At 51.2% G+C, this 22,608-nt stretch overlaps 1 protein-coding gene across 1 annotated transcript; it reads right to left on the bottom strand.

Annotated features, from left to right (window-relative positions):
* Positions 1-426: 426 nt before the first annotated feature.
* LOC144273682 (granzyme H-like) lies at positions 427-8,481 on the bottom strand. Its single transcript, XM_077832372.1, has 5 exons — positions 8,401-8,481; positions 4,595-4,742; positions 3,605-3,740; positions 1,534-1,806; positions 427-1,218 (listed from the first exon to the last, which is right to left on the bottom strand). Exons 1-5 carry the CDS (start codon positions 8,465-8,467, stop codon positions 1,006-1,008), a joined length of 837 nt encoding a protein of 278 aa, XP_077688498.1. The 5' UTR covers positions 8,468-8,481; the 3' UTR covers positions 427-1,005.
* Between the last annotated feature and the right edge of the window lie 14,127 nt (positions 8,482-22,608).

Here is a 22,608-nt window from a genome sequence, read left to right as displayed (position 1 = left end):
TCCAGAGTTTGCAGTCTTGAGGCCCCAGTAGACATTCCTGGGGCTCTTCTAAAATGCATGTATCAGCAGCTTCAACACAATTCTTATCAGGAAGGACGCGGGGTCAAGCTGCCCCTTCTGTGTCACCCAAACCGCCTCCCCTCCTTCCTTGGTCAAGCTGAGGCTGCTGCATGGCCACTTTAAAGCCTGCTGACTTGGCTGCTTTTAGCAATAAGCAGTAGTGGTTTCAGGCACTTTACTGGTTTGCCAAAATCTCCCCATACAATGTGTCCTACGTCCCAGCTTAGCACTTTAACCACGAGCCCAGCCTTCCCCTGTAGGGGTGAATTCCCGCCTGGCCCTGGCCGATGCAGCAGCTGCTCTGGATTTCACAGCTTGGGTTGATGGCTCAGTACCCGAAACACTTTTTTTTTTTTTTTTGGTAACTTCATTTTTATTCATTGCTGGCAATGTAGCAGGGAGCGAAATGCAGCAGGCCGCGCGGCAGGGAAGGTGGGAAGGAGGCGATCAGCGCCGGGGATGGATCTGCAGTCCGTTCAGTGTAGCCTTCTCTGCGTTCCCTTCCCAATGGCCTTCCTGGCACTGGGAACAGGAGTGTTTGGAACGGGCGGTGGCCAGCCCGATGAACTAACCCATGGAAAGGTCCAGTGAGGCCAGGGCAGGCTGCAGTTTTCACAGGAGTTAGCAGGTCAGGTAACAATGAAGATCCCCCAATAAATGATCACTCAACCAGCTGACATGGGGGAGAGCTACAAACCGCCAGGTCTGCCCCAGGATTTGGTTTATGTCTGTTACCCTAGAGGAAATAAACCAGCTGTTTCCCTAGCCTAAGGGTCGGGGTTTGGATTGCCAAGGGAACCAAAGGGATGTGGTCTTGAACCTGGCTCCTTATTTCCCCTAGGCTCACTGCCTTGATGCTTATGGGTTGGGCACTGCCTGAGTGGAGCGATGGCTGAGGGGGCTATCCTGGGGAGAGGGGAGCTCAGCCAATCTGCAAAGCAGGACCTACATCTGGGCATCACCAGAGGACAGAAGCGATGCAGCTCCAGCCCCCGCTGCTATTCCCGGCTTGGCTCTGGGCTGCAGCCTTTTCATCGTTGCCCGTATCCAGGGAATGAAGGTGGAGACTTTCGTGTACACCCCTGGAGGGGTGGGAGGCCCCCAAGAGACGATGCCCTGGGCTGTATTCCTGCACACCAGGGGGCCTCCAGAATCGCCCTGTGAAATAGAACAAGTCACAGGTGGAGAACAGCTCAGTGAGTCATTCCCGCTGACGCACAGCTCAGTGACATCCCCCTATGTCCACCCATTCCCTGATTGGCTCCCCCAGAATCCAACTGGTCTGAGCCCCCCTGCCCCCACCCCTAGAACTGTTCTCTGCCTCCCCCTGGGAGAAGACCCGATATTTTCCCCTTCATTTATACAGCGCAGTGGGGCCTGATCGCTGACCACTGCTCGTAGGCCTGATTGCAACACCAGCAGCCTCATTAATAATGATTTATCGAGGATGCTTGAAGCCAGGAGGACATTCACCTTCCAAGAGTCTTTGCCCGTCTTTGGATCCCCCACACACATCATGGTGGAAGCATTATAGTAGCGGTATGGCCCGTAAGTATTCGTAGGACATGCAGCATCCTGCATCACCAACACGTCCACCTCCTGGAGCCTGGCCGGGGTCGATGTACAATCTGTGCAAGTGCCGCCCCAGCCGGCGACGCTGCAGGTGGCCCCGGCCTCAACTCTCTGGCTGGCGCGGGGCAGGGAGATGGTACGCACCGATCTGTTCAGCTTCGCTCTCTTTGCCAGCTGAGACACAAGACCGATGAAGATCAATGTGAGGGTCGCACTCAGGGACACAGAGACACACCCCAACCCCCAGAAACAGGCAAACCCATGACTGCGAGGTCACTGGGGATGGGATGGGGAGGTACCTGCAGCATTGTGAGGTCACTGGGGGCGGGGTGATGGGAGGGGGCGGTACCTGCAGCTGTGTGAGGTCACTCGGGGCAGGGTGATGGGATGGGGGCGGTACCTGCAGCAGTGTGAGGTCACTGGGGGCGGGGTGATGGGATGGGGGCGGTACCTGCAGCAGTGTGAGGTCGCTGGGGGCAGGGTGATGGGATGGGGGCGGTACCTGCAGCAGTGTGAGGTCGCTGGGGGCAGGGTGATGGGATGGGGGCGGTACCTGCAGCAGTGTGAGGTCGCTGGGGGCAGGGGGATGGGATGGGGGCGGTACCTGCAGCTGTGTGAGGTCGCTGGGGGCAGGGTGATGGGATGGGGGCGGTACCTGCAGCAGTGTGAGGTCGCTGGGGGCAGGGGGATGGGATGGGGGCGGTACCTGCAGCTGTGTGAGGTCGCTGGGGGCAGGGTGATGGGATGGGGGCGGTACCTGCAGCTGTGTGAGGTCGCTGGGGGCGGGGTGATGGGAGGGGGCGGTACCTGCAGCTGTGTGAGGTCACTGGGGGCAGGGTGATGGGATGGGGGCGGTACCTGCAGCAGTGTGAGGTCGCTGGGGGCAGGGGGATGGGAGGGGGCGGTACCTGCAGCAGTGTGAGGTTGCTGGGGGCAGGGGGATGGGATGGGGGCGGTACCTGCAGCAGTGTGAGGTCGCTGGGGGCAGGGGGATGGGATGGGGGCGGTACCTGCAGCTGTGTGAGGTCGCTGGGGGCAGGGGGATGGGATGGGGGCGGTACCTGCAGCTGTGTGAGGTCGCTGGGGGCAGGGTGATGGGATGGGGGCGGTACCTGCAGCTGTGTGAGGTCACTGGGGGCAGGGGGATGGGATGGGGAGGTACCTGTAGCTGTGTGAGGTCACTGGGGGCAGGGGGATGGGATGGGGGCGGTACCTGCAGCTGTGTGAGGTCGCTGGGGGCAGGGTGATGGGATGGGGGCGGTACCTGCAGCTGTGTGAGGTCGCTGGGGGCGGGGTGATGGGAGGGGGCGGTACCTGCAGCTGTGTGAGGTCACTGGGGGCAGGGTGATGGGATGGGGGTGGTACCTGCAGCTGTGTGAGGTCACTGGGGGCAGGGGGATGGGATGGGGAGGTACCTGTAGCTGTGTGAGGTCACTGGGGGCAGGGTGATGGGATGGGGGCGGTACCTGTAGCTGTGTGAGGTCACTGGGGGCAGGGTGATGGGATGGGGGCGGTACCTGCAGCTGTGTGAGGTCACTGGGGGCAGGGGGATGGGATGGGGCGGTACCTGCAGCTGTGTGAGGTCACTGGGGGCAGGGGGATGGGATGGGGGTGGTACCTGCAGCTGTGTGAGGTCACTGGGGGCAGGGGGATGGGATGGGGAGGTACCTGTAGCTGTGTGAGGTCACTGGGGGCAGGGTGATGGGATGGGGGCGGTACCTGCAGCTGTGTGAGGTCACTGGGGGCAGGGGGATGGGATGGGGAGGTACCTGTAGCTGTGTGAGGTCACTGGGGGCGGGGTGATGGGATGGGGGCGGTACCTGCAGCTGTGTGAGGTCACTGGGGGCAGGGGGATGGGATGGGGGTGGTACCTGCAGCTGTGTGAGGTCACTGGGGGCAGGGGGATGGGATGGGGGAGGTACCTGCAGCTGTGTGAGATCTCTTGTGGGGGTGGGATGGGATGGGGCAGTACCTGCAGCAGCATGATGTTATTGTTAAAGGACTTCTTGTTATAATCCTTGTGGGGGTACTGGCGTCTCACAGGGATCACTTGTCGGCTCCCTTCCCATTTGGTAATGTCATGGGCTCCCAGGATGACAGTGATCTTGCTGCAAAAGCCAAGAGCAACATGTGGGTTGTAAGGGCTAGAACATGGGATGGGATGGGATGGGATGGGCATATGTGGGTCTGACACAGGTATACGGCTACTTGTGGGGACAGGGCAGCCTGGGGTCTAAAGAAGTGATTTCGGACTCAGTTCGCAGCCAGTAAAAATGTAAGATTCCCATTCCCATTCTCTGATCCAGACCCTGGACTGGAGACTTACTCTTTTGGGGGTCTGGGGAATGGGAGACAAGGCCTTTTCCCTCTAGTAGAGCTCGCTCCGATCCATCTTGGGAGAGAGACTGGCTTGCTCAGGTGGGATGGGGCATGGCACAAGGGCCTTTCCCCTATGTCAGGCACTGGCTCCAGCACAAAGCATCTGCCCAGAGGTGTTGGGGTCCCAGCATGTGTCTTCACCAGCCCCTGTGCTGTCCCACAAGCGGCTTCACTCCCATCGTCCTCCCGGCCCCTGTGTCTCAGGTTCCCTTATCTCTGTGACCCCTCCCAGCTAGATCCAGACAGGGGTCCATGCCCAGGCCCCCCAACCCAGAGACCTGCAGAGCTTTCCTGGGGCTGTGAGAACTTCCCTGCCCTGATCTGGGCAATGGGCCAGACCCCAGCTGCTCACACTGGCTGTAGCTCCCTTGAATTACCCAGCGTTGGTTCTGGACCATGGTTTGCAGAGGCCCCCAGAGACAGGCCAACGCCCCCTGAGCAGATCGGACCCTTGGGCTTTGCTTTCCCAGCCTGTCGCACTAACTGCTCCTTCCCTGCAACTATGATGGTGCCAGAGCTCCCGGCTCCCCCATCACCTGCTAACCCCGACCTGCCCCGACATCCCCAGCACAGAGACGCTTACTCTCCCTTGCAGTGAGCGGCCGTCAGCACGAAGTTCTTTGACACCAGGAACCCTCCACAGAAAAGATTCTTGTCTCCGCGTCGTATTGACAGATAGGCCATGTAGGGTCTGGAGTGGGGCTTGGCTTCCCAGCCCCCGATGATCTCACCTGTGGGGGAGACCAGGTTCATACAAAGAGCTCCATTTTCTCCCAGGGCCAGGCTGGGACCGAACTCCCCATCCTGAAGGGGAGTCCCCACAGCCTCAACCCATCCCCTGTGATGCTTTTCTGGGGGGGATCCCTGTGCCTGGAACCCTGCCCCCTGCTCCACTCTGCCCCAGAGTGGACACCCCATAGTGCTGGGGGTAAATCTACAGCTTTGACCTCTCTGGGTGGCGAATCAGTGTCAAACACATCGGGAGTGGGGCAATAATTGCTCTGCCTTGAATTAACGGATTTGGGAGGCAAAGTCAACCAGAAACCCACTGACATGTCCCCTGCTGATGTTTCACCTTCTCCATCAAGCCACAGTGACAAGCCAGGGCTGCTCCCAAGCTGGCCCTCCAAATTCTTTTTCAACAGAAAACTGGGTTTTCTAGATCATGAAAAGTTTCTTAGACCACACCTCCTCTCCTCAACATTTTGGCATTTTTCTTCGAAATCTGATTCTTTCCCTCAGTTTTGGGCACTTTTCAGCTGAATATTTGTAACTATTTTGCCAGAGCAGGGATAGTTAATTATTTTTTGTCAAGGTCCACATTTCTTGGTCAAGTTATAATCAAGGATAAATGCCACAGAACATAATCATAAAAAGCCAACAATAATGGCAATAATAATAAGTAAATAAAAAGCTTTTGGGGTCCATTCAAAAGTGTCTGGACCAGATTTGGTCCAGATTTGGTCCATGGTCCGCCTATTGAATAACTATGTGAGAGAGTAAGGAGGAGTGGCAAGGTTTGCAACAGTAACATGCTGTCTCCCATCTGTTTATCCCACTTCCTTCCCGACCCCGACCCAATCCTGCTGTCGTTTCACCAAATGTTTTGCCAGATCCAAGATCTGAGGCAACATTATATGCACAGCTGGCCAGCAAATTTGAACTAAACGCTGATCCCCTAAAGCATTGGGAGGAGGAACAAGGCCAATTATTTTCTGCTAAGCAAATGGAAACAAATTTTAGCCCGTGCTCTGAACTGCTTCTTGGACCGACATTTAAGATTAATTCCACAGGAATATGGAGGATGTATTGTGCCTCTCTTCAATCATTCAAAACAGATGCCGATAAGTCAGACAAATATTGATGCTGTAATTCGGCAGGTACTGACTTAACCCATGTGCTCTGGGAAGGCACCTAGATGCTTTGGGTGGAACTGAATTGGAGAGGGGTTTTTTTTTATTCAAATAAAATTAAACATGTATTTTTCAACCTAATGTGTGTTAACTGGAAGCGGAACAAATCTGAAAGACTCTGGCTAAGCAGAGCACTAACAGTGGTGGAAAGACTAGTTCCACAAACACAGAAATCCAAAAAGGGACCAACAATCAAAGATTGGACCATAGACATCCTACGCTTGGCCACCATGTAAAGAGTGGCAGACTGTGTGTAGTGTGGTGGAGTGGCTGAGGGGTGTGACAGGAAGTATAAGAGGAGCCTCTAGCCCGTTGAGCCTGAGCCAGGGAAGGAGACAGATATCCAGGGCCTGCTGCCGAGTCAAGGATCACCCTGACTCCAGAGGAAGCTGAGAGTGGAGGGGACTGACCAGGATTGCTGGCAGGTTAGTACCTCGATGAGACAGAGGATCCGTGGACTACGGAACCCCTTGCTCAGACTGTGGTCAGAAGTAGCTGAGGGAAAACAGATGCTGGTCCAGTTTGTCTGTCAGAACCCGAGTCACCATGTTGTGGTAGGATCCCCGCTGAGTCATCTGCCCTTGTTAGAGCCCCGGGCTGTGACCCAGTGGAGTAGGGTGGGCCCTGGTCCTTCCTACTCCTGTTGCCTGGGGTGGCAACCTCCTCACCTTAGGAGGAATGGCCTGTTTGTTGCTATGCCATGCCTGAGGTTCAGCGCCACCTAGCCTACATGGCAACTCAGCCCTACCCCACTAAAGGGTCTTCAGGTCCGTACGTTTGATTCGCTAACTCCCCAATACTGGGCGGTGCCCCAGTGATATAGTGAGCCAGAAGGGGAGGGATAATCGCTAACCCTCTACACTGTTACAGAGATACCAAGAAAAGCTGTTAGAGATATGAGATGCTTTCCTGGAAGTATCCGAATGATCCGATCAAATGCATCCCCCCCCGCCCCCTGCACCTCCTTCTCTTCTCTACCCACTTCCTTCCCCTACCCATCTCTATCCCCCTCCTCTGACTTTTGCTTCTAGTCATTTTCTTCCTTTAATAATTTTCCTTTAGTGGGATTTTTATAAGCAAATCGTGTTTGTAAATTGTGGAACATAGTGAGGGATTAATATTCTAACCATTCATATTACAGATAACATCTCAAGCCTAGCTAAGGTGAGTAGCAAATATCTAATATCTTATGAGAAGCTTTTGGTTTATGAGGAGTTTATGTATGTTTTGTTGTTTATTTTCGCACTTTCTCTCTCTGTCTTTTTAAAAAATTAATAAAAAGTTAATAGAAAAAGACCTAACTTTGGGAGCTTTCAAAGAAAAGTCAAAATTTCCCATGCAAAAATAAAAGCCTCTTCGGACGAGTTCAGAACAAGTCTCAACACACATGGGGCTCTGGGCATGAAATAAAATCTAGACAATCGATGTAAAGACATCAGGGTGGAGGGGACAGAAGGGCAAGGGAAGAGCTAGTGAAGCTGAAGGACAATGTTGTAACAAGGACAAATGGGATAAACTGGGCAGGAATAGATTGAGATGGAAATGAGAAAGTCTCTGACCATCAGAGGGATGCAGGATTTAGGAACTGCGAGACTGCACCGTTTGCTTTAACCCCAGGCAACCCCCCATATGCAGGCAATCGTATGGGTTGACCCACCGTTGGTTCTGTGGGGCTAGCTGGCCCCTGGGAAATTTCCAATGCTATCAGCCAAGTTTACATCACAGGGAAAGCTGAACCCGTTGAACTACAGATGTGATTTAAAATCAGTTTAGTTAAACCAATGCAAGTCTGTGTGTAGCTCACACCCGACCACTTTCAGAGATGACTTAGGAACGTTAATTTGGCATCCATATCAACCAGGCTGTTTGAGAGTCTGTTGCTGTTATTTGCATATGGTGCAACCAACCGAGATCAGGGCCCCATTGTGCCAGGTGCTGCACAGACCCCGACCGAGATCAGTGCCCCATTGTGCCAGGCGCTGCACAGACCCCGACCGAGATCAGTGTCTCTATTGTGCCAGGCGCTGCACTGAGTCTGGCCGAGATCAGGGCTCCATTGTGCCAGATACAGCACAGCCCCTTCCCTAAACAATTTCAATTCAATGTGACAACACAGACAAAGGAGCTAGAACCCAGGAGTCCTGACTCCCAACCCCGCACGCTGCTCTAACCTCTGGACCACACTCCCAAGCTACGGATAGAACCCAGGAGTCTGGGCTCCCAGCCCCTACTTAAGACCCCCCTGTGTCTCTCTCCTGCTCTCAGTCTCTCTCTGTGTCTCAGGGGGTTTATCTCGGTACCAGCTCTGCCACCCAGGTTCCATCGCCCCCACCTCCAAACCCTTCCCTAGCCAGGTCCTGGGAGCCAACAGTCGCCCTGGCAGAAGCATCTGACTCTAGGGAGGAGCCAGGATTTGCAAACAGTCCAGAGAGCTGCCGGCTCCACTCCCCATGATCCCTCATCTCCCCGCACTCACCAGCCCCAGCCCCGGGGGGCAGGAGAAAAGCCGCCGGCAGCAGGATCAGGATCAGCATCGTCACCATCCTGGGAAAGTGACAGTGCTCGAGCCTCAGTCCTGGGGCATTTATAGAGCCAGCAGCAAACCCCAGGTCACGTACGCGCCCCCCTCGCGGGGAGCTGGGACCACACAGGCACCCTCAGAAACCTCAGCATCACGCCGCTGACACGTGGGGGACAGGAGGGAGGGAGCTGGTGGCTGGAAAACAACCTCCCTCTGGGGGAAGGAGCCCAGAGGAAAGTCACTCAGGGTCAGGGCATCTCTGCCCCCTCTCCCAGAGCATCTGGGATCAGGGCCCCCTGGGGCCTGCCTGGAGCCCAGCACACCTGGCACCGAGCTCATCTGGATCTCTCCAACTCCTCCCTCCAACAGCTCATCTGGTGGGGAGTGCAGCCGATGCTGAGTCACCCACTGGCTTGGCTCAGCTCCCCGCTTCCTCCCCAGCGTGTCTTTCAGAGCAGCAAGCTGAAGACAGGGCCCGGCTGTGGGTTTCTGGAGCCCAGCCACAGAGCCCACAGCTGACGTACTCCCAGAGGCTGGGGAGCACGTGTCCTGCAAGGTGGTGGACCTGGGGCAGCACAGCTACCATGGAGATGGGCAATGGGGAAGGCCCTGAACAGCCGGCACAGGAGCCGTGTCCCTGTGAGCCTGCCCCATGGCAGGCATGGTTGAGTAAAGAGCAAACACCCCACACAACAAGGCTGACCACTAGGAAATGTGACCTTGGCTGTCCAGATGTTTGACTCTTTCGCATGCCTACAAGTCTCTGCCCCAGAAAACAGCTTAAAAATCACCCTGAGACCCTGGCCCCATTTCTCCATCAATCTCCGAGCCCCCCTGAAATGGCTCTGTATTTTTTTGTTAAGCTCCAGCATCAGGAGTCACAGGAACACCTGCAAATCTCACCTTCTTGTGTGTTCAAATTGGATGTTTCAAGTCTATGAACCTGTGGAGAAGAGCTTGAAGACAAGACCCCTAAATGTAAAAAGCCCCCTGGCCTTCTCCTCACCTGTCCCACTCCCTTATGGTGCCCCTATACCCCCATAAACAGCACCTACAAAGTGTGGGAACCTCCCTTTCTCTCCCAGGGGGCCTCCTCCAATCCCCCACAAGTGGCATCTTCATGGCCAGTTTAAGGAGGGGGGAAGTGCTTCTATCTGGACCCAGGGGGTTTGCAGCCCAACTGGGTGGGGACAGGGTATGAGTCAGGTTCCCAATCTCCAGGTGGGTGCTAGGCTGTCCCAGGGCCTGTACACCCAGACATATGGCAGGGAGAAAGGACGGGCCCCCAACATCTGTGGATGCATGGCAAATTGGGCCCTGCACAGCTGGGGCTGTATCCAGTCTGGTCCACACCCAGGGATCAATTGACTCGGTCTCTGAAACTTGCTGCTATGGTGATGTACCCCCAGTGGCCATTGCCTGGAAGATAAAACCCTGCCATCTGTAGCAGACAATCAGCCCTGAGGCCTGACTGACAAGCCAAGTGTCTGAGCAGGGACTTCTCCCCATCCCCCAGGCAGTGAAAGGTGTGTCTCCACACACAGCTGTGTCACGAACAGAAACAGTTCTCAGAGTCAGACATTAGGGAGCATAAGCAGACCTGGCTGAGGGTGAGAATCCAGGACTGGGACGGGGCGGGGGTGCTGCAGGTCAGGATTGAGAGTCACCGGCAGAGATGACCCATGCCCATGGAAAGGGGGCAGAGTGAGGGCAGCCGGCTTCAGCGGTGTTACTGAGCATCCTCAGTCCATGTGAGCACGCTCAGTACAAGCCATGCAGCAAATCTGGGGGTGGGGGGAATCTGACCCTGCATTCCTCCCCTTCCCCCAGCCTCTGGCCCACACCGGCAAGACTATTAGAAGTCTACATCTTTGTCTGCAAATCTGTCATTTCTTTACTCCCCATTTGCCGAGTCATTTCCTTTTACTTCTGATTCTCAGGAACTTTTCAAGACCAACTTTGTTTTCTTGGTTTGATGTTTCATCTCCAGTCTCCAGTTGGCCAGTCTCCAGATAATGGGCAATGGAGGAAAAGGAAGCTCAGAGGATTTAACCTCAGAAGACATTTCACAGGCTAGAACCATAGAGATATCAGGGTGGAAGGGAACTCGAGAGGTCACCTGATTCAGCCCCCTGATGTGAAGCAGGACCACATCAATTTAGACCATCCCTGACAGGTATTTGTCCAACCTGGTCTTAAAACCCTCCATTGATGGGGATTGCACAACCTCTCTTGTGATCTGATTCTAGACATTAACTCCATTTAGGGTTAGAAAGTTTTTCCTAACAACAAACCTCAATCTCCCTTGCTGAAGATTAACCCATCACTTCTTGTCCTGCCTTCAGTAGACATGGAGAACCACTGACCCATGTCCACTTTATAACAGCCTTTCACATAGAATCATAGAATATCAGGGTTGGAAGGGACCTCAGGAGATCATCTAGGCCAACCCCCTGCTCAAAGCAGGACCAATCCCCAATATTTGTCCAGATCCCTAAATGGCCCCCTCAAGGATTGAACTCACAACCCTGAGTTTAGCAGGCCAACGCTCAAACCACTGAACTACCCCTGCCTCCCCCCCCATATTGAGAGATTGTTCTCGGGTCCCCTCTTAGCCTCCTCTTCTCTAGAAGAAACATACCCTTTTTTTTTTTTTACCTTTCCTCTTAGGTCAGGTTTTCTCAACCTTTGATCATTTTTTGTTGCTCTCCTCTGGACTCTCTCCAATTTCTCTACATCTCCGCTAATGTGTGGTGCCCAGAACTAGACACAGTACTCCAACTGAGACCTCACCAGTGCCAAGGAGAATGGAACAATTTCCTCCTCTGTCTTACATATGACACTTCTGTAAGCACCAACCCTTCTGGGTTTCCTGACTTCTTTGAAGGTTCTGTTGCACTAAATCCATCGTACACAGTAAATTCTCCTTCAGACAGGACATACTCCCCTACTGGATGTCTTCTCTCCTCAGCACTGCCTTCCCTAGATCCTTGAATCAAATCGTGGGTCCCCTCACTTGCCTCCCATACAGGAGATCAAAGCGGGGCAAAGCCAATAGTTTCCTGAGGAACACTTCTGTAGGCATTGTGACAAGGTGGCCAATGTTAGTATGATGGGTCCTGCACTTTTCTTGGTGGGGGGCTAAGATGCCACCCCTTGCCCCTGCTCTTGGGGCACCGAGGGTCCCCCTAGTGGCCCGGAAAAGTGGTAGAGGAGGGAAGCAGGGGAGGGGTCTGGGTTTTCTCCTCATTCTGAGCCCCAGCCCCTCTCACCCCCGGCGGGCTCTTACCCTCTTCCCCCTTGGTTGGGGTACCTGCAGTCCTTAGATGCTGGGGAAAGGTCTCCCCTACTTCAGTTCTCTGGTTTTCCAAAAGACACCTCCAGGCTCCAGTCTCTCTTTTTTTCCCCCTCCTCCCCCCCTCGACTGCCTGAAGCAGGGGGTTTTATTAGGTTCCTGACAGGGCCTTAACTGAGAACAGGTGCTCCAATTAACCTGTAGCAACCCTCCCTAGTCTACAGGGGAAACCACACCTTAATTAGCCTTGGGCTTATATATTTCCCCTCTAACATTCTACCACTAACCTCCTCCTAGCCCTAGCTAAAACAGCCATTTATAAAACCAGAGAGGGGAGGTTGGCTAATGAAGCGTCCTGCGATTGTAGGGCCATTTTCCGATCCTCAGTACATTCACGTATCCGGGCGGAGTTCCCCTGGGCGGCGTCCACCGACTCCCTTGACGCCTTCGAGGAGCGGTGGGTGCTGTCCAGGCTTCTCTGCTCGGTGACCCCGTCCGGTTCCCTCCGTCTGACCCTTTGATTGAGGGGAAGAGCGAGAGACCCCAGCCCCAGCCGTTGTCGCTGTGGATACCATCATCACTGTCACCTAGGAGGGGTCCTATCATACGTGGGTGTACGTCCCCCCATCCCAAACCGCCCACCCCACAGCCATGCCCATCTTGTCGGGCACTCTCAGGACAGGAAGAATCGGTGACACTGGGGGTGGCACTAGGTAACTCGAGGGGGTGGAAGACCATGAGTGTCGAGGAAGTCCCCCGGCTCTAGGCCACCAGGTAACTCAGGAGGGTGGAAGACCACGAGTGTCGAGGAAGCCCCCCAGCTCTGGGCCCAGGCTAGCCTGAACACTTCTCCCTCCTGAAGGCTGCTGTGTTATACCTTGTGTTTGCTTTTGTTTTGTTGCATAGTTTTGCTTTATCCTTTTTGGTGATTTTTTGTAAGTGTTACACAAATAAAATTCTTTTCTGCTTCAAAAAAAAATATAACACTCTACCGCTGCTCCCTGGCCCTCCTGTCTCACAGCTTATAGAAAATAAGGGAGACACACATCCCAGTCATTCTCATGCTTGGAGATATATATTCTTAGCATAGCTTTTAAAGTCCCATGAAATCTTTCCACAAGCCCATCCATTTCTGTATGATTGGGAACAGCCTTTATTTGTTTTACTATAATTCCCATAACTTTTTAGAGACTGCACACACGGAATTTGCTCCACGGTCTGTCAAGATTTCTCTGGGATCCCCCGGAGGGTGTCCCCTTCTGGAATCCCGAAGAGATGATGCTCGAAGATGTTTTTCCACACACTAGGGGGCCCCCAGAGTCACCCTGTGAAATAAAACAAGCCACAGATGGCACACAGCTCAGTGAGTCATTCCTGATCATGCACAGCTCAGTGACATTTGTTTCAAAATCTAATGCTGCCCTCCAAAGTGTTATCAGCCCCTCCCAGCTTGGTGTCATCTACAGATAAGTACATTGTCCACTCCATCATCCAAGCCATTAATTAAAAAATTACACAGTAGCAGACCCAGGACTGACCACTGCAGGACCCCACTAGAATTGTTCTCCCAGTTTGACACACTACCATTGATAGTTTTTTAGTACGCTTTTTCAACCCATTTTGCCATCACCTTATGGTAATTTCCCTAGTTTAGTTATGAGAATCTCTTGTGACACTGTATCAAAGGCCTTACTAAAATCAAGATCTGTTATGTCATAGCATCATAGAATCACAGAATGCTAGGGTTGGAAGAGACCTCAGGAGGTCCTCTAGTCCAATCCCCTGCTCAAAGCACAACAAACCCCAACTAAATCATCCCAGCCGGGGCTTTGTCAAGACAGGTCTTAAAAACCTCTAAGGATGGAGATTCCACCACCTCCCTAGGGAACCCATTTCAATGCTTCACCACCCTCCTAGTGAAATAGTGTTTCCTCATATCCAACCTCGAGCTCCCTCACTGCAACTTGAGACCATTGCTCCTTGTTCTGTCATCTGCTGCCACTGAGAACAGCCGAGCTCCATCCTCTTTGGAACCGCCTTTCAGGTAGTTGAAGGCGACTATCAAATTCCCCCTCACTTTTCTCTTCTGCAGACTAAGTAAGCCCAGTGCCCTCAGCCTCTCCTTGTAAGTCCTGTGTCCCAACCCCTGAATAATTTCTGTTGCCCTCTGCTTTCTTTATTACTCTTTCGAAATATAAGTTCTATGTTTGCCCTTCTCCAGTCCTCTGGGAGCTTATATCTCCTACAGAGGTTCTTGAACATACTTCCTAATGATTCCAAGATTGCTTCAACCAACCTTCCACACAAACTTCCTCGTGGCTGGATTTTACTAAAACTAGACAAGCCATTTACAATGCACACTTTGCTTCTCTACAAAAGAAAAAGGACACTAAACTTTCTAAACTACTACATGCTACAAGGGGCCACAGCAATGGTTCCCTCAACCCACGCAGCAATATTGTTAACCTATCCAACTATACTCTCAGCCCAGCAGAAGCAGCTGTCCTATCTCGGGGCCTCTCCTTCTGCCCCTCCACACCCACGAACATGATACAGTTCTGTGGTGACCTAGAATCCTATTTTCGACGTCTCCGACTCAAGGAATATTTCCAAAATACCTCTGAACAACATACTAATCCACAGAGGCCTCCCTACCAACACTACAAAAAGAAGGATTCTAGGTGGACTCCTCCTGAAGGTTGAAACAGCAGACTGGACTTCTACATAGAGTGCTTCCACCAACGTGCACGGGCTGAAATTGTGGAAAAGCAGCATCACTTGCCCCATAACCTCAGCCATGCGGAACACAATGCCATCCACAGCCTCAGAAACAACTCTGACATCATAATCAAAAAGGCTGACAAAGGAGGTGCTGTTGTCATCATGAATAGGTCGGAATATGAACAAGAGGCTGCTCGGCAGTCCTCCAACACCACTTTCTACAAGCCATTGCCCTATGATCCCACTGAGAGTTACCAAAAGCAACTACAGCATTTGCTCAAGAAACTTCCTGAAAAAGCACAAGATCAAATCCGTACAGACACACCCCTGGAACCCCGACCTGGGATATTCTATCTACTACCCAAGATCCATAAACCTGGAAATCCTGGGCGCCCCATCATCTCAGGCATTGGCACCCTGACAGCAGGATTGTCTGGCTATGTAGACTCCCTCCTCAGGCCCTACGCTACCAGCACTCCCAGCTACCTTCGAGACACCACTGACTTCCTGAGGAAACTTCAATCCATCGGTGATCTTCCTGATAACACCATCCTGGCCACTATGGATGTAGAAGCCCTCTACACCAACATTCCACACAAAGATGGACTACAAGCCATCAGGAACACTATTCCCGATAATGTCACGACTAACCTGGTGGCTGAACTTTGTGACTTTGTCCTTACCCATAACTATTTTACATTTGGGGACAATGTATACCTTCAGATCAGCGGCACTGCTATGGGTACCCGCATGGCCCCACAGTATGCCAACATTTTTATGGCTGATTTAGAACAACGCTTCCTCAGCTCTCATCCCCTAAAGCCCCTACTCTACTTGCGCTATATTGATGACATCATCATCATCTGGACCCATGGAAAAGAAGCCCTTGAGGAATTCCACCATGATTTCAACAATTTCCATCCCACCATCAACCTCAGCCTGGTCCAGTCCACACAAGAGATCCACTTCCTGGACACAACAATGCTAATAAACAATGGTCACATAAACACCACCCTACACCGGAAACCTACTGACCGCTATTCCTACCTACATGCCTCCAGCTTTCACCCTGACCACACCACACGATCCATCGTCTACAGCCCAGCTCTGCGATACAACCGCATTTGCTCCAACCTCTCAGACAGAGACAAACACCTACAAGATCTATGTCAAGCTTTCTTACAACTACAATACCCACCTGCGGAAGTGAAGAAACAGATTGATAGAGCCAGAAGAGTTCCCAGAAGTCACCTACTACAGGACAGGCCTAACAAAGAAAATAACAGAACGCCACCAGCCGTCACCTTCAGCCCCCAACTAAAACCCCTCCAACGCATTATTAAGGATCTACAACCTATCCTGAAGGATGACCCAACACTCTCACAAATCTTGGGAGACAGGCCAGTCCTTGCCTACATAAGCCCCGCAACCTGAAGCAAATACTCACCAACAACCACATACCACACAACAGAACCACTAACCCAGGACCCTATCCTTGCAACAAAGCCCGTTGCCAACTGGGCCCACATATCTATTCAGGAGACACCATCACAGGGCCTAATAACATCAGCCACACTATCAGAGGCTCGTTCACCTGCACATCCACCAATGTGATATATGCCATCATGTGCCAGCAATGCCCCTCTGCCATGTACATTGGTCAAACAGGACAGTCTCTACGTAAAAGAATAAATGGACACAAATCAGATGTCAAGAATTATAACATTCATAAACCAGTCGGAGAAAACTTCAATCTCTCTGGTCACGCAATCACAGACATGAAGGTCGCTATTTTACAACAAAAAAACTTCAAATCCAGACTCCAGCGAGAAACTGCTGAATTGGAATTCATTTGCAAATTGGATACTATTAATTTAGGCTTAAATAGAGACTGGGAGTGGCTAAGTCATTATGCAAGGTAGCCTATTTCCTCTTGTTTTTTCCTACCCCCCCCCCCCCAGACGTTCTGGTTAAACTTGGATTCAAACTTGGAGAGTGGTCAGTTTGGATGAGCTATTGCCAGCAGGAGAGTGAGTTTGTGTGTGTGTGTGTGTGTGTGTGTCCCGGGGGGGGGGGGGGGACGGGGGAGAGGGTGAGAAAGTCTGGATTTGTGCTGGAAATGGCCCACCTTGATTACCATGCACGCTGAAGGGAGAGTGGTCACTTTGGATGAGCTATTACCAACAGGAGAGTGAGTTTGTGTGTGTATGGCGGTGGGGGGGTGAGAAAACTTGGATTTGTGCTGGAAATGGCCCACCTTGATTATCATGCACATTGTAGGGAGAGTGGTCACTTTGGATAAGTTATTACCAGCAGGAGAGTGAGTTTGTGTGCGTGGTTTTTGGAGTGGGGTGAGGGAGTGAGAGAACCTGGATTTGTGCAGGAAATGGCCACCTTGATTATTATACACATTGTGAAGAGAGTGGTCACTTTGGATGGGCTATTACCAGCAGGAGAGTGAGTTTGGGGGAGTGGGGGGGGCAGGGCGGGGCAGAGGGTGAGAAAACCTGGATTTGTGCTGGAAATGGCCGAACTTGATGATCACTTTAGATAAGCTATTACCAGCAAGACAGTGGGGCGGGAGGAGGTATTGTTTCATGGTCTCTGTGTGTATATAATGTCTTCTGCAGTTTCCACGGTATGCATCCGATGAAGTGAGCTGTAGCTCACGAAAGCTCATGCTTAAATAAATTGGTTAGTCTCTAAGGTGCCACAAGTACTCCTTTTCTTTTTGCCAATTCAGTAAGTACCCAAGGATGAATTTCATCAGGCTCTGCTAACTTGAATACATCTAACCTATCTAAATATTCTATAAATTCTTCTTTCTCCATTTTATCTTGTGTTTCTTCCCCCTTGCTAATATTAATTGTTAAGAGTATCTGTTCACCATTAACCTTTTTAGAGAAGACTGAAGCAAAACTGACATTAAACACATTTTTCATGTTCTTGTTTGCTGGTTCTCCTACCTGGATAAGTAGCAGACCTACACTTCCCTGAATCTTTCTCTTGCTCCTAATGCATTTCAAGAACCTCTTCTTATTGTCTGTTATTTCCCTTGCTAGGTGAAACTCATTTTGTACCTTAGCCTTTCTGATTTTGTTCCTACATGGCAGTCCTATTCTTTTGTACTCCTCCTTAGTAATTTTTCCAAGTTTCCCCTCTTTGTGAGATTCTTCTTTGGTTTTCAGGTCATTAAAGAGCTTCTGTTGGAGCCATTTGATTATCACTACAAAAGGTTCCCCCCTCCCCGCCCCCCCCCCGCCCCTCTTCCCGCTCTGCTGCTGGTAATAGCTCACCTTAAGTGATCGCTCTGGTTACAGTGTATGGTAACACCCATTGTTTCATGTTCTCAATGGATATAAATCTCCCCACTGTATTTTCCACTGAATGCATCTGATGAAGTGAGCTGTAGCTCACGAAAGCTTATGCTCAAATACGTTTGTTAGTCTCTAAGGTGCCACAAGTACTCCTTTTCTTTTTATTGTTCTTCGCGTCTTTCCTTTGCATAGGAATAGTTTGCAGTGGGCCTTTAATATTGTCCTCTTCAGAAACTGACAGCTCTCCTGAACTCCTTTAAAACTTATAGTTTCTTCATGTGGGAGCTCACCTATACTTTTCTGAACTGGTTAGTCTGCTTGTTTAAAGCCCATTGACCTTATTCTGCTGCTCTGACTCCTTCATTTCATTAAGATAAGGAATTCTATATTTCAGGATCACTTCCATCTAAATTGCCTTCCACCTTCAGATTTACAACCAATTCCTCCTTGTTGGTCAGAATGAAGTCTAAAATGCCTCTCCCTCCCAGCATCTTTCTCCACCTTCTGACATAAAAAGTTGTTTGTTCCCAAGCCATTCCAGGCACTTATTGGAAATGTGTCTTGCTTCATTACTTTTCTAGCAGATGTCCAAGTAGTTTTCTAGCAGATGTCCAAGTCCCCTTTTCTCCCCACCATCTGACCTCTTTACTTGTTAATTTCACAGGCTGGTTTGTGTCCTCTGGAATCAACACAGAGTTTTATGAAATCCCATCCCTGTGAGTGTTTCCTTCTCTCCTGGAGCTCTGTCAGCCGGGCAAGGGCAGCCCCAACCTCTCAGTGGTTAAGCCCAGCAGTCTGAGCTGTCTGTCAGACCAGGGCTGTAAGAAAAACAAATCACTAGGATCCAGCCACTCGATATGCATCCACCTGTGCTGTCAGAGGTAATTCGGAATACGAGATGGGGTCTTTCCCATCTGAGTGGCACTGGCTCTGATCAGGACCCATGTCTGGGGGACTGACTGGCTTGCAGGGAGCAGGGAATGCTACAGAATCTCAGCTGAGGCCTGGAATCCACAGGCCAAAGCTTGCACTAAGTTGCTCTTTCTAAATCCCCATCTGCATCTCCTGTTGAAGCTGCATCCCGTCCCCTTCATGTGAGTAAGCGGGCGGATGTCTCACATCAATAAAGAGCATTAGCCACATTCATCATCAGACCAGTGCGGATGGGGGTGCACGTGTGTGTGGAAGGACCTCCCATGGGCTGCAGAACTGCCCGAGCTCAGCTCTAGGTAGGCCTGGCTCCAGCTGTGCATGGCCCCTGCTGTGCATTCCAAAGCTCCAGCTGTGCATGGCCCCTACTGTGTGTTGTATACCTCCAGCTGAGCATTGCATACATCCAGCTGTGCATGCCATAGCTCCAACTTTGCATGGCCCCAGCTGTGCAGCGCTCTAGGCTGTGGGCTGTTCCTTACCAAGTGGCCTTATCCCCTGCATCTTGAATGTGAGAAAGAAGGAACCACAGCACTTGCATGATGACTCAGAGGTTTCTGAGGGTTTCATCCAGAAGCCACATCCATCCCTGAGAGGACTGTACACGTGTCACCTGGGTTTTCTGAGGGGCTGAACCTCTCCATTTCCTTCTTCCCCTGGCTGGGACTCTTGAATGGGAGGCATTGTCCCAGTTACATCTGACCCAGCCCTGCCATGCAGGCTCTATCCCGTCGCAAGCAGACCCACATCCGACCCTCACATGCTTGCATGTCAAATGTATCTGGGCCAAGCCGAGCCACTGTCCCTAGCTGTGGGGCTCCCAAGGCAGGCTCACGGGGTCAGGCCTACCACCAGGCACCTTTCCTAGTGGCATGGGATACCTCATTCCAGCTGCACTGGACCAGTGCTGTGACCACAGCAAACACCTCCCATCACTCTTCAGAGTGCAGTGGGAGCTTCCTGTGACAAGTTGGACCACCTGGGGTGTCACTTGGGGTGCTGGGACACCCACTGAGCCAGACTCTCCTGCTAGCATGGGCCTCCTTTTTACCTGGACTTGCTGGGCTAGGTTCCCTCCAGCTTTTTCCAGCGAACCACACACAGGCAGAGCCACACCCAGCTGCACATAGAGACAGAGATGTACTCTGAGAAGACTCAGCTTAAGGGACTTGCCCACAGCACCCAAATATCCACCCCTCCTAGGAGTTCAAGCCCAAAATTATATTAAATTCACCTCTCCCCTCCGTGTGGAAGAGAATATGCACAGACTCCGTGCTCCACCCCAGGTAACAATTACTTACACTGGGTTTATTAATAAACAAAAGTGATTTTATTAAGTATAAAAGGTAGGATTTAAGTGGTCATAAGTGACAGCACACAGAACAAAGTAGGTTAGAAAGCAAAATAAAACAGAACACGCAAACTAAACATAATACACTAAGGAAACTTGTTCCATGTAGACGAGTTTCAGAGTGGTAGCAGTCTTAGTCTCTTTCAGCAAAAACAATGAGGAGTCTTGTAAATTCGTTAGTCTTTAAGGTGCCATAAGACTCCTTGTTGTTGTTATGTGTAATATGTCACCCTCACAGTTGTTCTAAGAATCTTTGCACAGGCTGCATGCCCTTCCAGTCTGGGCCCAAGTGCTTGTCCCCAGTTCAGTCTTTAGTCGTTTCTAGGAGTCATCTTGGGTGGGGTAGCAGGGGAAAACTGACAACCAAGACAGGTTTCAGAGTAACAGCCGTGTTAGTCTGTATTCGCAAAAAGAAAAGGAGGACTTGTGGCACCTTAGAGACTAACCAATTTATTTGAGTATAAGCTATGCATCCGATGAAGTGAGCTGTAGCTCATGAAAGCTTATGCTCAAATAAATTGGTTAGTCTCTAAGGTGCCACAAGTCCTCCTTTTCTTTTTGACAACCAAGGGTATCTCACTTCCCACCCTTAAATAGGATTTGCATAACGTGAAACTCCTTTGTCTCCCAACTCCCTTCTAGTGGAAAAGTACAGAATTCAAGATGGATTCCAGCATCAGGTGACATGGTCACAGGTTGTTGCAGAGCCAGTAGCCATTTCTGACAGGCTAATCCTCATGCTTACAGGAAAACCAAGTTTTTGCATAATCTGCTGTCTCTCTTGCTAATGGGCCATTAGCTCTGTGTCTGGCTTCTTCATTGTTGTACCTGATGGGCCGGTAATTGGCTCTTTCCTACATGAACTCATTGATAATAAATTAATAGTCAATATTCCTGACTCCAGATACAGAAATGATCATAGAATCATAGAATCATAGAATATCAGGGTTGGAAGGGACCTCAGGAGGTCATCTAGTCCAACCCCCTGCTCAAAAGCAGGACCAATCCCCAATTAAATCAAATACATTCATACAAATACATGATACATTGATACATTCATACAAATGGGATAAACATATTCAGCAAATCATTACCTTTCCAATTATACCTTACATCAAGTATATTGCATAAAGCATATTCCAGTTATGTCATATTCATATTCATATGCATATTTCTATAAAGAATATGGAGTGCAAAATCACACTGCTGTCCCCCTGACTTCCCATCTGGAGCCAATTTGTGTGCAGGACAGAGGAACTAAGACTGAAGCCGAAATAGAGAAGGGCTGTGAGGGCGCTCAGAGGACCAAAGAGCCGGTCCAAAGAGAGAAGAGTGAAAGAGCATGGTTGGATTAGCCTAAAATGCAGGCTGAGATGGGGTCTGATTATGTTGGTGGCGTGGAGAGTGGAAGGTTTGTGGAATATCAGTCTATCTTCTAAGGGGAGAGGGGACTGCAGAGTTTGGATGGCCTCCTCCTCAGGAGAAGGGGGACCAATCTCCATGGGAACAGGCCGGCTAGAGGAGCCAAGAGGGGGCTAAAGTAATAGCCAAAGGGGAGGTTTAAAAGGGGGAAGAAATGAGCTCTCAGCACCATAGGTGCTGGCTTCCTCCGGGCCCTGGAAGTGCTCAACCCCCCATTCCATCCCACCTCTTCCTGCCCTGCCTCTTTCTGTCTGCTCCCCTGTCCATTCCCCATCCCCGCTCCTCCTGCTCCCTCCCAGACCCTCATGCATGCCGTGAAACAGCTGATTGTGGTGTGCAGTAGGCATTGGGAGGGAGGGGGAGGAATTGATCGGGAGGGCCACTGGTGGGTGGAAGCTGCTGGGGGGAGGGGTTGGCTGCCAGTGAGTTCTAGTCAGTGCCTATGGTCAGTACAAAATCAAGAACAAAAGTAATCCTAGAACCCCAATTAAATGAAGACAAGAAATTCTTAACTCGCCTCTGCATCAGTGCTAGGAGTCTGGGGAACAAACAGGAGGAACTGGAATTGCTCCTCTGGGAGCATCACTTTGCTCTAACTGGTATGACTGGATCCTGGTGGGATGACTCCCCTGAGTGGATGATTAGAATCCATGATTACCACCTAGTTAGGAAGGGTCATGTGGACAAAAGGGGCGGGGACATCCACTCAATGTCAAAAATGCCACCAGCTTCTTCCAAGTCACTGGTAACTCAGAGGAAAATGACCCTGGATGCTTGTGGAGCAATGTGCTACCAGATAAAGCACAAGAGAGGACATGAGTTGGTGTCTGCTATAGACCCTCACATCGCACTTGGGAAGAGGATACCTGGCTCCTTGTGCACCTGGCTCTAATGTGTAGGGGGAAAAACATGTGACCTGTCCTCGGTCCCAGGCTAGTGCATTAACCATGAGCCCAGCCTTCCCCTGTAGGGTTAATTCCCTCCTGAGCTCTGGCAGGTTTAGTGGCTGCTCTGGATTTTGTGGGCTGTGTTGCTCGCTCATTGCCAGAATCACTTTTTTCTTTGCTGGCTACAAAGCAGTGAGTGAAATGCATCCAGCCATGCAACAAAGCGTAGCAGGGGAGGTA

The sequence above is a fragment of the Eretmochelys imbricata genome, chromosome 13 (assembly GCF_965152235.1).
Source record: "Eretmochelys imbricata isolate rEreImb1 chromosome 13, rEreImb1.hap1, whole genome shotgun sequence".
Classification (NCBI taxonomy): Eukaryota; Metazoa; Chordata; order Testudines; family Cheloniidae; genus Eretmochelys; species Eretmochelys imbricata.
This window is presented reverse-complemented; position numbering and strand designations above follow the sequence as displayed.

What these genes read in the sequence shown, in the direction of transcription:
- LOC144273682 (XM_077832372.1), bottom strand. Translation starts at nt 8,467, where the DNA reads ATGGTGACGATGCTGATCCTGATCCTGCTGCCGGCGGCTTTTCTCCTG. An exon ending in GCCCCCCGGGGCTGGGGCTG is followed by an intron (nt 4,743 to 8,400) that starts GTGAGTGCGGGG and finishes TCTCCCCCACAG; the next exon opens with GTGAGATCATCGGGGGCTGG. An exon ending in ATAACATCATGCTGCTGCAG is followed by an intron (nt 1,807 to 3,604) that starts GTACTGCCCCAT and finishes CTTGTGTCTCAG; the next exon opens with CTGGCAAAGAGAGCGAAGCT.